General features: G+C 41.0%; 3 protein-coding genes across 4 annotated transcripts; 2 read left to right on the top strand and 1 right to left on the bottom strand.

The window, feature by feature from the left end:
• Positions 1 to 2,658: 2,658 nt before the first annotated feature.
• On the top strand, positions 2,659 to 4,670 carry LOC129596409 (RING-box protein 1-like). The gene is made up of 2 exons (XM_055493683.1): positions 2,659 to 3,092; positions 3,970 to 4,670. The coding sequence occupies exons 1-2, from the start codon at positions 2,879 to 2,881 to the stop codon at positions 4,257 to 4,259; spliced, it is 504 nt and encodes a 167-aa protein (XP_055349658.1). The 5' UTR covers positions 2,659 to 2,878; the 3' UTR covers positions 4,260 to 4,670.
• Positions 4,517 to 6,379, bottom strand: LOC129596408 (uncharacterized). Its single transcript, XM_055493682.1, has 3 exons — positions 6,101 to 6,379; positions 5,090 to 5,534; positions 4,517 to 4,853 (listed from the first exon to the last, which is right to left on the bottom strand). Exons 1-3 carry the CDS (start codon positions 6,294 to 6,296, stop codon positions 4,739 to 4,741), a joined length of 756 nt encoding a protein of 251 aa, XP_055349657.1. The 5' UTR covers positions 6,297 to 6,379; the 3' UTR covers positions 4,517 to 4,738.
• A 706-nt stretch (positions 6,380 to 7,085) lies between these two features.
• Positions 7,086 to 15,271, top strand: LOC129596388 (uncharacterized). 2 transcript variants are annotated; one of them, XM_055493657.1, is made up of 14 exons: positions 7,086 to 7,095; positions 7,260 to 7,379; positions 7,555 to 7,774; positions 8,234 to 8,304; positions 8,528 to 9,022; positions 9,350 to 9,592; positions 10,107 to 10,178; positions 10,453 to 10,691; positions 10,994 to 11,149; positions 11,425 to 11,513; positions 12,317 to 12,705; positions 13,605 to 13,912; positions 14,029 to 14,184; positions 14,690 to 15,271. In XM_055493657.1, the coding sequence occupies exons 5-14, from the start codon at positions 8,689 to 8,691 to the stop codon at positions 14,957 to 14,959; spliced, it is 2,256 nt and encodes a 751-aa protein (XP_055349632.1). In that variant the 5' UTR covers positions 7,086 to 7,095; positions 7,260 to 7,379; positions 7,555 to 7,774; positions 8,234 to 8,304; positions 8,528 to 8,688; the 3' UTR covers positions 14,960 to 15,271. The 2 variants fall into 2 exon arrangements, with proteins under 2 accessions (XP_055349632.1, XP_055349633.1); XM_055493658.1 differs by lacking the exons at positions 7,086 to 7,095; positions 7,260 to 7,379; positions 7,555 to 7,774; positions 8,234 to 8,304 and having other exon boundaries at positions 8,892 to 9,017.
• Positions 15,272 to 15,779: the final 508 nt, after the last annotated feature.

The raw sequence follows: 15,779 nt of genomic DNA, 5'->3' as shown, positions 1-15,779 counted from the left end.
CCCAGTGATTGCTACTTTGGTAAACCACTTGTTTTAATGGCTTCAAAAGACTCACTTAAGTTGCCAGAGAATTTTTATGCCTCCAATTTCAGAAAACCTATTTCTTTTACACGATTGTTACCGTAAAAGGCATAGTCGCAAAATATTTAAATACATATAGTTTGCCTTCATAAGTTACCAGCCGTGTATGAAAGCGATTAAATCCATGACATTAAGAAAAGCAGTAAAAAAAGCAACTTCCGGTGACTTGACCACACAAACCAATATCTACGACTGCTGTTTGCAACGACGTCCTGTTAATTTTGTCTTCTAATATAGTTGTCCACAGTGCTGTCAATTTTCAGCATTTACGCACTGATGAAAATCAGTATTACCATATAGCAAACCATAACATGCTCAAATGTTTGCAGTTTTGTCTTGTAATTTAGTGTCTAACGTTGAGCTCACTAAGGACCGAATTTTAATTTATTATAAGTCCCAATAACATGCAAAATGAAAAGACAAGCAGATGACATAGTTTTTTAGGATATAATTTTAGCATGTTTTTTAACATGCAGCATTCATTACTAAAGAACAACAAAACTATTGTACCGGTATTTCGTTAAAAACAAGAAGCGATAAAAGAAACAATTAAAAAATGGCAACAGTTTTCGATAAAGCCGAAGAAAGAAGTACTTTGAATCACAAAGGGTATCTTACATCAGCTTAAAGGTAGTCTCACCGTTGAAAATTACATATGCGGAAGAAAATAAGTCGCAGCTTCTATTGACACAGAAAGGGGAAAGCTTGTAGTATACCGCAATAAAATAGGCTGCAACCTAAATTCAAAAGAATGTTTTGGAAAACAATAAAATAGCAACTTAGGCTACAGCCTAAATCAATAATTGTGTCTTGATATCAAGGAATGCATACCAAATAATTCTTTCTTATTTCGCTTGTACTCTGAGATAGAATCAGTTGGGAGAGAGGTTTTGTGAATGAAGGGAACGGAAGTCAGAAAACTTAGGCTGTAGCCTCAGTTAATAAAAAAAATCGGAAAGTTACAGCGACAAATCGCGCTTTACTCACCTCATTTAATTCATACAGATGGAACCTTCTTTTATTTGTGTTTCGAAACCATTGCGGGTGTAAACCGAGTTGTATGGGGACTATTGGGTATCGCAAGAGCTACATATTATATATAAGCTGTTAATAGATCCATTTGCGTTTTGGTTTGCATATTGCTGACTGTTCGATTGACTGTCTCGCAGATTTTTACGACATGGTTGGAAGATCTCTTGAAGTTTTCCTATTAGCAATAGAAAACTAAGATTATTAGAGAAATAACTCCTTAACCTTCCGGCATTACGATATTGACGAGATTCGGAGAAAAATACGGTCAATAGTTTTTGAGCATTTAAATGCATTATGCTTGGTAAATTGCTAACATCTATAATATCGTTCTGTACGTATTGCGGCTAGTTTACGGTACCTACTGTTACTGTACTGACACCCTGCACTTGGGGAAATTTTGTACAGTATGAGCAGCACGGTACTGTAGACAGGTGGATTTAAAGCCGATTGCGTTCAGCCAATAATAGCAGTCTGCATGCAGTTGCAAGCCGTGTATGTGAACGCAGAGTCGTACAACGTACGCGTGGCTGCACAGCAAAACTTTCTCCGAGTGCAGGGGTGTCAGTACAGTATGTTTAAATGTGGTCTTTTTTCTGATCTGCGTGACTTACTATTTTTAAATTTACCGTTAATTTTTCACAAAAGTTCTTTTATTTTGTTAGGTGCTTTGGGTAGATAATGTATTAACGGCTGCTTCGAAAATTGGGATGTGTCAGGATAGCAATTATCTTCAAATGTTTAACTTTTTAAATCTTATTAAAAAATCTGAATGTAAAACGATCTATGTCAAATAGCTTTTACATTATTTTCAAGCTTTTAATCGAAATTCTTTGCGTTAACGTAAAACGTCTTATGAGCCTACTATCTAGATGTATGAATGTCGAAATGTGTAAACGTTCGTTTTTTTATGACTTAAAATTCAAAAACTGTTCAGCCGAAAAATAAAGTCCTTGAATACAAGCTGTTTAAATCAGAAAGGCTCGTGACACAGTAGAAGTGCACTAGCGATTAGGCAAGTGCAGCGCAGCTGATGCCTCAGTGCGGTGCAATTCGTCTGTGCCCAGCTGAAGATATTGATGCACTTATCGCACCCGCCAAGGCAGGGGCCCCATCATAAGCACCTGGGTAACAAAAGCAAGCATCCAACTAATTTATTATTTACTGTAAAGCATTTTTAAATTGTTATTAATATTAATTATTATAATTAATATTCATTAATATTAAAATTTGTTATGGTTTTGCTAATGTAATACTTTTTCGTTGCTGCTTAGCATTGAGAAAATTCGTACAAGATTGCAACTGTTTTACGGTAATTATTTAAATCCATTTTAATTTTTATCTCTAAGAAATTGGCTGGATGTTCCGATAAATAAATCAAAGCAAAAAGGCAGCAAAATGTAAAAAAGTTATTATTAAATACATACTGGTATTGTTAAATACGTACTACTGTCCGACGTCCACAACGACATCTCCTGCCGTCTGGCAGTCACTTCGAATTTAGCTCACCATGAGCTTTTCCACCGTTGCCGTAGTTTTTCATTTTTCATTTCGTGCTATTTTAAAAGTTAAAATATTTATCCTGGAAATTTTTTCACAACTGTTGGCCACTTTGACTTTGTCTCTTGTGAAGTTGTGCTACAATTTTAGAGAAACTGTACGTCGAAGATTTATTTGACATTCACAGGAACATCAGCTGGTTTAGTCTCGTGCTACGTGGACCCGATACCCTGATACTTTATGTAATTTTCGTGGATCGCGTTGGAAAATGAAGCGCATGACTCGTTCGCGCACCGCGGCGATGGAACGGGAAGCTGCTGCTAAACGGAGCAAATCGGATAATCTCCCCACATCGGCTGATCTCAGCGAGAGCCCCTCCACCTCCTCCTATCCCCACCACCAGCCCAGTCCCGAAATCCTGCCCTATTCTGCAGCTGAAGTGGAGAACCAGCCTATGGAGATTGTTGAAGAAGCGCCTAAAGGTACAAGAGCAACGGGGCTGTGTACTGCTTGCTAGTTATTTACACGAACTGGAAAGCGACAAAGCGTCATTCCCTTTTTGATGATTCAGGGCGTAGAATATTCTAAGTAACCAAGAAACTGGCAGGGTAAACCATTAACAACGTAGCGAGAAGTTCCATACTGCATAAAAACTGCTCGAAGTTATGTAAGTTACTTACGATTAGTTACACAGTAAGTTCCAAAACGGATTATTGTATGTTTTTATTGTTTTACTTGCGAAATCTGTTGTCGTAAAATCTGGATAAAATAAATTATTCATTCAAATCATAACATGATCATGAACAGCTGTATAATTTTATTCGGAAAGACTAAAGAGACTTCTAATGTTGCAACATTGTAACAAGATTCGCAGTTACTTAATACATCAGTGGTGAAGCACTGAAGCCCAGTTTTTGACTCTTTTCAATTTTGCCTTATCTTCTCGATAGTATTATAATGTACTAGTATAGATTAAAATAATACGATTGTAGTAATAAGATTTTGGAACAAAATTGAGATCGTAATAATTGATAATACTATTTTTCATTATTATTTTAATTAACTTCTATGCGCCCCGAAATTTCCCGCGAAAAATAAAAATAAATGTATTTATCTTTGAATAAGAGGCTTTTTTTGGAAAATTGTTGTTATCACTGTGAGGAAGTTTCAAGCATTTTGAATACTTTAACTATCGTTAATTATTACTATCAGTTATTATTGTTTCTAATTATAGTTTGCTATTTTTACTACCTCTTGTTAGTCTGCTTTTAAGAAAGAGTTCTCTTTGCGTATTGGTTTCGTCTGTTTTAAATTGTTCAACGACAGAACATTTACGGTAACTGCCCGTTCTTGTCGTAGACGTCTACAACGCCCAGGGAAAGCGTCTGCCGCGGATGAAGGTGGTGATCCACGAGTGGCACGCCGTGGTGAACTGGCGCTGGAAGGGCACGGACGAGGACGACTGCGGCATCTGCCGGTCGCCCTTCGCCGGCTGCTGCAGTGACTGCCGTTTCCCCGGTGAGGACTGCCCCATCGTCAGCGGCAAGTGCACGCACACCTTCCACGTGCACTGCATCCAGAAGTGGCTGCAGTCGCAGCAGCAGCAGAAGCAGACTTGTCCCATGTGTCGCCAGGAGTGGGATCTGTGAAGAGGCGCGCGCCCCGGGAGGTGGCGGTGGCCGACAGTGGAGGCGTTTTCTTTTGATCTGAGTGTGCTGATGATTGATGTGTACTCGTGGAGGTTAGGTGTTTATTTGTCCTTGTCAATATAAAAGGTGTTATTCCGTTATTTTATTACTTAATATAATGGTTTATCCAGTTTTATATTATTCTGATATTCTCTGACGAACGTCGTCATTAACACCGTCACACAGGATTTTTCCCTGGTTTTTAATGGACACTCTGTAATGATTGCGAGTTTTATCTGTACTTAAATGGTTAACAGAATTGTGCTACCACTCGAAAAGCGATTTATGAACATTGGTTATACCTATTTTTTTGGCTTTATTAGAGATTTGGTGAGAACTTAATAAAACATAGAGTCGGCATGATTTCGATGGAATTCCATGATGTTTGCGATCGATTTTCGCAGCGTTACTTTGATGAAAAAAACTTATACGACCACTATTTATACGAAATGGGTGCGCTTGAAGTCAGCAGCTCCTTCTAGTTCCGATTCGTTTTGGGATGGGCGTTTTTTTCGACGGGCAAGTTTCGCTTGCAGTGCAGAACACCCGGCACATCTGCAAATTAAATAAATTAGTAGATGTATCTGTAAAGTGATACAAATACTGCATGCATCTGTAAGTAAAGATGTACTCGTATCTGTATAAAAGCAACATTACAGTTTTAACGTAATTACATCAGCTGTGAACAAGAATAACAAGTGATTTTTTAAAAAAATTGCAAATTCATTAAAATAATTATTATTACGAAGGCGAACGACAAACAGTTCGTATACCAGTTTATGCAATTTTACCGTAGACGGCTTCCGGTTATCGGTTGGTACAGCAGTTCACAATTCTGTACGCGCAAGGTGTACGGCATGGATGATTCATCCTGGTAGACCGCATCCGACGGCAGCAGAGCATGTGTGGACGCGGCATCGAGTCCCGGGCAGCGGACAAGCCTGTCCACACCCGCCAGCAGGGCTTCCAGTTGCGCGCGCCCTTCCACATCGGAGGCCGGCAATCCCGGTTGTTGTACTCGGCGCCGGCTGAATGACTCGACGCACGGCTCCAGTGTGTTGCGGAAGTAGACGCAGCGCTCGAAGGCGTCGGAAGGGGATTGTGTATCCGAGCGACTGCGATAAAATACACAGTAGCGGTCGTTGTTCTGGATGGGCATCATGAGACGGGAAAAAGTGGTGCTCACGTTGCCGATGTCGCGCACCAGGTCATCGAAATCTTTGTACAGCTCGGAATCTGAATAATGTCGCAAATAATTTTTAATTAATTACAGTAATAATGTCGCTAACAGACACAAAATTTTACTTTAATGAATTTTAGATACGGTATTTCATTATTTTTCAATGTCTTTAAATATCCTCGTGTAAAGGTTACTGTTATCAATGTATTAAATGCTTTTATGATGGTCTCGTCCCGCATACACAATCACTGCAGCTCTCGATCGGAATGCAGAAATTAAGCTTAAAATATAAGTGCAACGACCAGACATTTATGAAATAATATACGAGTATAACTGGTACGATAACTCGTATAACTGGTACGATGAAGAGCCCGAAGATTTAAAAAAAACATGATCGAGTTTCTTTATGGCAGTGATTATTAAATACTGAGGTAATGTAGCACCGAAGACAAATTTCTAACACTTCGGTAGAGAAAAATATAAAACTCCAGTAAAAATCGTAATTATCGGTTGTGAGGTAATATAAGTAATACAGCGTCTGATAAAAAAAATCATCAGTATAAAAAAGCACTGCAATAATTGTAACGTGCATAACGCGGTGTTATTTCATGTTGTGGTTTACCTTTCTGACAAGTCACCAGCGCTGGCGGTTGGTGTATTGAGATGGCGGTGGGAGAAGGTTCCCGGTACGTGTTGGTGGATGGGCTGCCACTATCCTCATCATGCCCCGGATGGCGAAACGCGAATCCCTCAAAACATGGAGTGCAGATCATGGCTTTTCGGCCGGGTTCGTACGCTGGCTTGCAGAATTCGTACATACTTTGCCAGCTGGCCGGTTCCTTCTTGCGATTGGGAAAACGGCGCCATGTTAAGTGGTGACTACCGAAATATGTACTTACGATTGCTGAAGTTCGCTGAAGTGCAACGTCGGCCAACCGGAAACATGGCCACTACAATAATGATAACGGCTACCAAGGCTGCTACTAACCCGGTCTCGGTCACCACCTCCCCCCTCGGAAAAATCTCATCTTTTGTTTGAAGACACAATAGGTATGGGGAACACTTAAAAAAATACTTTCATCGGCAATGGTCCAGTGGGCGCGGCCAAACACGAATTTAATGGTTGACATTATGGCATGTATCGCCATTGCCGTATTGCTGTACATAATTATGGTGTTACAGATTACACTGATAAATTTATTTTTCGAGTTCTGTGGCATCCATCACCACTGTAGCTTTACTCCCTGATTTGATTTTGCTTCCTAATCCACTGTTTTGAAATGACGTAACATTTTAAAGAATCACGCCACGTATCAAGCTCTAAAAGGCATGGACTTGCAGCACACGGTCTGTTCGGGTTTAAGTACAGCAGCCATTGGCGAGTTCTCTAACAATTTTGAATTTTTCAAAACAGTGAATTAGGAAGCAAAATCAAATCAGGGAGTAAAGCTACAGTGGTGATAGATGCCACAGAACTCGAAAAGTAAATTTATCAGTGTAATCTGTAACACCATAATTATGTACAGCAATACGGCAATGGCGATACATGCCATAATGTCAACCATTAAATTCGTGTTTGGCCGCGCCCACTGGACCATTGCCGATGAAAGTATTTTTGTAAGTGTTCCCCATACCTATTGTGTCTTCAAACAAAAAATGAGATTTTTCCGAGGGGGGGAGTGGTGACCGAGCCCTGGTAAGATGTATGACAAAATAATAATATTACTGAGTATTTTGAGTGGAATGCCCATGTACGCCCTAACGGTTTCGGTCAACCGTAGTGATATGAAGGAGAGCCGTGACAACTGACAACCTGCCTCACGTTGGTAAAATGTTATGAAGACTTTTGCTACGGCCACACTTCAAGTGCGAAGGCCTTCGCACAGTGCGAGCATTTGCAGGTAAGCAGGATATCGTGCAGATTGCAGAATAGCCGGTAGACAGAGTTTGTGTATCTCGAAATAATGCAGTCAGTATCTGTACTAGTTGGGTAGATCACAGAGTCAGAGCCAAATCGCACCTGGTTGAGGTGGGTGGCCGGCAGCCAGCTGAATTGTTTTATTACCTGTTCTGTAGCCAGGCCGACGAGACTGCCCAAAGCCAGAAGACTTTGGACTGCCCTGTCACCTGAAGAACACTCTAGCCAGTGGTCTGAGCGGGTACCGGTACAGACGGGATTTGCAAAAAGAGCCGCTCGCCAGTGTGGTTTCGCTCTAAGGCACAGCGATTCACTGGAAGGGGAACGACTTTGTTCCAACATTCGGCAGGAGAACAATACAATCTGGCACTGTACTCTGTAAGTGTTTACGACCTGCCACAATTCGGAAGGCCTTGCCTCTTCTTTTCGAGCTGACCATGAGCTTTCTCAGTTTCCCTGAAATGCTATATCCACTGTCTTTTGGTTTCGTCAGTAACGCGGTCTTGACTCTTCAGAGCATGTCGGTAACTGTGCCACTACCGCTGCATGGGCCAGGTGCAAAATAATGAAAGGTCTTATGTACACTAGCTCGGACTATATAGGACTATCAGAATCGAGAAGTGCTCTGCATATTTTCCTTAACCTGCTGTTCTTAAAGTAAAATAATAAAAATGTTTTTGACGTGTATGGTGACGAGATTAATCAGGAACCACGGCAGCCTTTATTTAGATCCTAGTCATTGCTCTGCACCAATGTCTTTTAAACGAATTTTCAAGCAATTTCTGGTGTTTTCCCCCGAAATTTATGCATTTGTGAAGAGTTTTGGTATTTGTGTAGATAACACCGATTTTTGGTAAGAAGCTGTGGAGAGTGGCAGTAGCAGTTGCTGTCCTTTCGGATTGTTACACGTAAGCATTCAAAATTTGTCAAATTATGGAAAAAAATCACTATATTGGCGTCTGCGTTTATGGCTGATAAGAAACTGAATATCACTGCACAGTGTGTACACATACAATACGCACAGAATACGAGGCGTTCCTATAATGATGCAGAAGATCAGTACAGTAGAGTACTTTTCAAACAAATTAATACAGGCAGGATTACAGTTATTTCCCATTAACTGTTGTGTAGCAACCCAGTAAAGAACTCAGCCTTTATCTGGCTGATAGACTACTTAATGAATCCCAAATAATGAACTATGGACAATTCCACGGACACAGTGGCCACACCTCGATGACCTTTTTAACCTCCAGCAATGACCTTTCCCCCGCCCTCCCCATGTGTTCACCAGTATGCGCGCGTGTGACCTTTTCGCCTGGCTGAATGTCATGCTGTTACTATGCTGCACTGAGACACTGCTCCCTTTTGATCATCGCCTCCCCGCTATTCATCTCTTTCGTCCCGCACATCCCCTGGAAGCCAGCCGGAAACGTTCCGTCGGCAGACCAACCATGTACCAGCTGCGGAATCGCCAGTATGCGGATTCCGTGAATATTCAGGATGATGTCAGTGATATGCATAATGATGATTTTGTCGATGCCGATCTCCCTGTGCAGCCTCCGGAGAAGGTGACGCTGCAGATCAAACTGAAGCTGGGCGATCATTCCATACCCGCTCTCGAGTACGGTAAACAGAATTATTTTTCTCTGATTTTACTACAATACTTACTTTTCTACTTATGTTTTATTAGTTTTTTTATAAATACTACGCGTTCGTGCTCTTCTATATACAGCTTTTACATTATGTATGTTAGAATACTTGACAAACAGCACCAGGTAAAAAAGGTCACATGCATGCAGAATGCAACAAGTATCAATTCGTAAACTGATGAAAAGAAATTTGAGCAGTGATTATGTTTTTTGTCAAACGCATTTCTGAGTTTCAGTAACTATCGTCGCTGTTTTTGTGTATTCATTTTGTAATAATAATTAACGAAATATTTTTGATTTATAGAAGTGCCAAAATGGTGGTTCCAGCAAATGCGCGACGAGCACGCTGCCAGTGTACAAATATCCGGTTCCAGCCAAACCGGAAGTGATAGAAGTCGGAGTGGAAACGTTAAGACCCGCAAAATTGTCAAAACCACTATCCACGAAACTTCCGCCGAGGAAGGCGGAGAAGATGGCGAGGATGAGTCGCCGCGCTTTGTCGGTCATGTCAAACGGAAACCGCAGAAATTCCCCACCGTCACCCGCGGTATGAGGCTTGCAGTTTTTGAAAATTTTACTTTTTTCAAGTTTTTGTCAATTCTAATAGCTTATTTTTGTTTTTTTATTTGCTAATATACCACACGCTTGAACAGATTTACTAAAATTAACAAATAACAAATGAAATGCTTGTTTTTCAAAATCATTGCTGTTAATCTTTAAACGCCATCCACAACGTCCGACTATGAATTATATTGAGGGGATCGATTTCGGTTTTAATGATGGCTCATGAATTCCTTAAAATTCAATAACTCTTGTACGCACAGTACAACTGTATTATCAGAGATTTGATTTCTCTTGTATTAATTTTACCAAATCCTTTTCTACAGCATTCAAAATTGCAGCGGATGCGACGTAGTAAAATGGCCCTTGCATGGGGATCCGCCGTATTTCGCAAGCGGCTTTGCGATATTTAATTTACTGATAGAATTAATTTTTTACTGTAATCTTACTGAATTTTATTGTATTACTCATCGCGACTGATGAGACTTTACTTTCTGCAGAAGAAGCGAGGCATCACTGGAGCGGGTCAGCGGATCATCCCAAGCCGGACAAATTCGGCCGGCATTATTCAGGTGCGATAATAAAACACAGTTTAACGCATTACTACACTTCTATCTTTACATTACGTAATAGGCACGCAGGGTAACGAAGTCCAGGAATTGCAGCTGAATTAATCAGCAGTTGACAATTCGCGATATTTCAGTTTTTTTGCAATTTTTCTGACTTTCTTTCTGATTGATGTGGCTGCAGGGGGGATTACGGTGCACAGTACACCCTAGTAAATACTGTTATTTCAATAGATACGTAATGTTGCGTGAATTTCTGAGGATTTTGTACTTCATGTAGATAATATACGCGGCACTTCGGTGCATGGTGAAAGCGAAGAAATGGAAGAAGAGGGCGCTTATAACGAAGATTGCGGCGGCGAAGCCGAGTATTTCGTTCACACTCTTCCTAGCAGTGCGTTCAGCAGCCCGTTAACCAAGCCGGCAGTAGCGGCCACAGCCAACTGGAATTCCAATGATCCCTTCGTCTTTCAAGGCAAAAACGGATTTACCGGTCCAGGAGATGATTATTATTTGCAGGTACTTGAATACTATTTGCACGTATAGTTTCAAAATATGTATAGCTTTTTTTATCTTTAGGTGTGAATAATTAAAACTAAAATAATTTTTTTAAATTTTTAATAAATATTAATTTTTATCGTTAAACATTGTATTTTATTTCACAAATCGACACAATAACTGATCCGCACAGATTTCTAGGTGCAGTACGACACCAAAACAATTGTAGCGCTTTAGACGATACAACCATTAATTTGATCTTTCTGTTTCGCTTTACTTTGGCTGAAAACATGCATGTGCCTGTATCTGGTTATTGGCTGCAGATCGAGTTTGGCGCGTCACGTAGGGTGACTGGATGGAAAGTGACCGGAAACGGACAGAAACACCATGCCGGTGCGGTGGAAGCGTACACGGTGCGCCTGCACGATCCCAGCCAAAAGAAATGGTCGACCATCCTGGGACCGGAGGGTCAGCCGCGGGTAGGTAAATCAACAATATCCCTACAGCTAATTAAGTAAATAAGTTTACCAAATTTGAGATTTACAGGGAAATCAACTAACTATTTGTGCTGTTATCGTTAATACATTTATTCGAAACTCATTAATTCCCAGCAGAAATAACTAATGGTTTATATATATGTAATAATTAACGATTTTTCATATTAATTTACGATTACATGTTAGTACACTTAGTGCAGGTATAACGGCCCTGTACACAATTCTCCTGTTACTGGATACAGTATTACGGTGTTTAGGTATTTTCTGGTGCACCATCCGCTGATCCGGATCGTACTGGTGATGTGTACCCAGTGAAAATCGCCCCCAAAAGAGCGGACGGAATAAGGTATAGAATTTATATGTTTTATCCATACACTATGCATAGGACAGTACAAGCCCAGCACGGATGAATATTGGCCGATGACTATTAAAAATAAGTACGGTAATTCCAAGGATGTGCTGCTTTGCGGTCGCTTACGGACTGTCATATTATTAATGAACCCGTGCGTAGGTTTAGTAAATTATTTATGATATACTTTACATACGTTGAATCGAAACACGAACTGCCTGCTTGTACATACTGCGCTGTTGTACTTTATGCGTTCTACTGCGTTAATCTGGCTCAGTTGTTCAAAATAATATGAATGTTCGATGAAAAGGACGCCTTTCTCGGTTTTTTTACGATAGAAAGAGCTTAACCGGCAAATAATTCTTATTCTGGCTCTCGCATTACCACCGGATACAGAATTTTTTGCTGCTGCAGTCGCTTTCTTTAGCGCTGCGTCTTCCTGTGTTCAGGCTCGGTTTATTTAGTGATATTATTGCCCTTTTAGTACTAATAATTATCACACCTACGTTCGTAGCTAACAAATGCACACAATACATGGCACTGATGGCAGTATCGTAGTGCAGGGGCGTATGATATACCGGCCACTAGTGACTTCGTATAAGTCTCGGAAGCCCGTTATAATTATTTGACATCGGCGGTGATAAGTGAAAAATTTTATTCTTCCTGTCGATCAATCATACCATACCGTCATAGTTTCGCTTCATTAGCATGAAACCCCCTTGATTTTATCCATATCGCGGTATTACAGTTCCAGTAGACTGCTCTTGGTCGGGGTGATTATCTTTCTGTTATTTTGCCAGATTTTATCCGCTGCAGTGGAGCGGGAAACCTTACTTCAAAGTAGACGTGCAAGCCTGCCGAGAAATTCACCAGACCGGAGGACGCCGCCGGGCAGGCAATACCCGAAAGCTCATCAGTACGGTTACCGAAGAAGAGGAGGAAGAGAGTGATGCGGCACAGCGGCATCCGAAACCACAGAAATGGTCGAAAGAGGCTTACGGGGAAATGGCGCCGCGTCGCCATCCCTATGGCGGTGGCGAAGAGGAGGGAGGACAACGGGAACGGACCCCGGTGTCCAGGAAGGCCTGGTCCAAACATCCGGCGGATGCCGCCGGGAATTCTGGTGCCGGAGCGAAGAGGAGACGAACACAGACGGTCACGGAGGAACGATGGTCGAAGCAAAGTGAAGGTAATTATTTTTAAATTTAATACTGCATGGCACGAGCAGGGATCAGCGACTAACTGACAACTGAAAATCGTGAAACAGCAGAATTCTTGGCACTTACAACTAAACCAGAAATTGGGTGTATGTGATTTGTGGATACACATGGAATAAATAGAATGAAACCGTAAATGCGGGTTAAAACGCGAACTTTCGAAATTTCGAATACGTCCTCATACAGTTAATTTTTCTAATAGAAAGATAAGTCACCATCAGAGTACAAGCGACTGCAACACATTCTGCATTCCAGAACATTTAGGTCGGCTTTTTCGAAATTATCACTGCAGGATATGTGAACTAAACAAGTATCTGGCATAGGCAACTGCATCCCTATATGCCGAACCGAACTGCCAACTGATCTTGAAAAATGTTACAAAATATCTTCGTTATAAGCGCGTATGAAGCCATCGTAGACTTACAGTTTACAAAGTAAATTTGGAATATTAATTGTAACGAAGAATTTGACGGCTGTTCTTACCTACGATGTTGTCAAACGTAGTCCAGTGGCTGATTGCTCGATAGTGCTTGCCCAGTCTTAAGGCTTGCATGTACGTATGTAGTTTTGTATGTACGAGAAAGCTAGTAACAGTTATCATTAATTTTTGGCATTATTTCGTCAGTAATTGATATTTTTGAGCTATGATTATTATTTTTGAATTAGTCGTTCTAACAATTAATCGGCAGTTTTTTCCAGCTTATTGAGTTTAATTATGTATTTTGTACAAATATCTGATGTACTTGACAATTTTATATACTTTTAATAAAGACATTTCTTCTACTCTATTTGGCGCATGAAAGGGGCCGTTTCAGTCCGATTGCTTGCGCATAGCGAGTACCGCTCGTCGTGATACGTTATTCATTTACAGGAAGGGAAGACCGTGACGACAGCCGTCCCGACGATCGGTCGTCGCGGATGCGAGGGGGTCACTGGTCAGGGAACGAGTATGTCGCCGGGGCGAACGCCGGCAGTGCTGCCCGGAGTAAAACTCGTAAAGTAACGAGCGCAACGCGTGAAGAGGAAACAGGAGACGCCCGTGGTGGGGAAACGCCCAAAGAGCCGCATCCGGTGATCGAGCCCAGTGTGGAGCGGATACCCGGCGGACCGCCGCCCACCCTGTGCAAGCGCATTCCCCTGCGCGATCTCCAGTATTTCGAAATCGACTACGACAAACGGGTATACTTGCTAAAATACTCTTAGTTTTTTGCTAATGACAAAAATCAGTACCGATTGAAGTGGCGCAAAACATTGCTCTGGATTTTGAACTAGTGAAGAAAGCTTAATTAACGCAGGTACAAGACCTTGGCGCCGATCCGGATATTATGGCGGATGGCTATGTCAACCTGCGTCTTTTGACGGCCGAAACAAGTCAGCAGAATAAGAACAATCACCTGGCGCTGGAAGTGGATTTTGGACGCACTCGACCCATCCAGCAGCTGCTGTTTAAAGTATGGACCACACTTTGTACATCCTGTGAATATGATATCGTAGAGCATGGGCAAATGACGCAGTCTTTAACGGAGAGCTCACTCAGCTCAGCGTGTTATTAATATTACAGTGGTAATTTCTCTTTTTCTTGCCGGGCAACCATGCACGCCGGCACAGCTTTTGAAATGCATGACGCACCATTACTCATGCATACGATCAAGATTGCCCGTGTAATTTAATTTTTTCCCCGGCCATTTTCCCTTCTTAACATGCTTGACATAAACTGCGGTGAAATTAAGAATTTATACGACATTTTTTATGTGCACGGTGTTGCGCGATGAATTTTTAGCAATGCAGCATTAATACTGTACATGCATACATTTATTGAAACCTACGTTTAGTTGTTTATCCATATTTATTTATTTATACATATTCACTTATACATATTCATTTATTCATATATTTTGTATTTATTTACTTATACAGCATTTATAATCGCCGAAATTGATATTTATTGTTAATTAGGGTATGTTGCGGGAAGGGATGCCGGCCATCATGCAGGCGTTCTACCTGCAGTTCTACGATCCCGACACACACGTGTGGCAGTGGGTCAGCCAGGACAATCAGCCCAAACCCTTTATCCTCTTCCAGCACACGAAGCTCAATAAAAAGGAAGTACAGACCATCTTCCCGGTGCGCTTTACCCAGAGCCTGCTTACCAGGAAACTGCGGATTTATCCCGAATTGTGGATTAACTTGCCGCTCATTCGGATGGGCGTTATTGCATGTGGCTAATTCTGGGAATTATTTTTGGAATTTGTCCTTTTGGAAGCATTGGACATTTCTGCGTTTTCGTCAGTTGTAGTTTCTTATGAAATGATTTCTTGTTGGTAACTTAGTTGTTGTAGGGCTTGGCGAGTGTCGTCTGTGAAGCTCTGGTGACCTTTAGTTTACTGGGGTAGAATTAGTCAGCGGTGCTTGTTGGATTCGATGGTTTTTGCTTACTTATGTTGGCTTGGCATTTTTCAGCGCACTTGTATCGTGTACGTTGATGTCGTTACTCGTTAGTGTTATGAATGTTTTTATGAACAATGCTTTGGATAAGTTTTCTGGTTACGAACGGCAATTGTATGTTTTGGGGTTTTCTTTGTTGTTTTCCCGAAAACCGAAAGCAAAACTAACTAAAAAGCAGTCCACGCCAGATAGTACATTTTTAGAAGAAATATAAGCAAGAACAAAGTAAATAATTTACTTATTTATTGTAATCTTTTTTAGCGCGTCTAGCCGCGGCGCCGCACTAACTAACAAACATCATCCCATTTTCTGTGCGCACACGGAAATGCCAATGATACACATCCGCACCCGAGTATAATTAACAGAATTATTTTCTCTTTATTGCTGCTTATTATTTCAGATAGTTCTTGTACTTAAAGTGCTTTTATTCCGCTTTCATAATAATAATTATTATTACTTAGTTTTCAGCAGTCACTATAAAAACCTCGAACTTGTTCAATTTAAAATGCAGATCTAGTTATAGAGAAAGTCACGCACGAATGCAGAACACAGGCGTGAAAACGGCTTCAAAAATTTTATACAGTGCTTACGATTAGCTGTC

Source organism: Paramacrobiotus metropolitanus, unplaced genomic scaffold (assembly GCF_019649055.1).
Source record: "Paramacrobiotus metropolitanus isolate TYO unplaced genomic scaffold, Prichtersi_v1.0 Parri_scaffold0000089, whole genome shotgun sequence".
Classification (NCBI taxonomy): domain Eukaryota; kingdom Metazoa; phylum Tardigrada; class Eutardigrada; order Parachela; family Macrobiotidae; genus Paramacrobiotus; species Paramacrobiotus metropolitanus.
The sequence above is the reverse complement of the archived record's forward strand: the minus strand, read 5'-3'. Positions and strand labels throughout refer to the sequence as shown.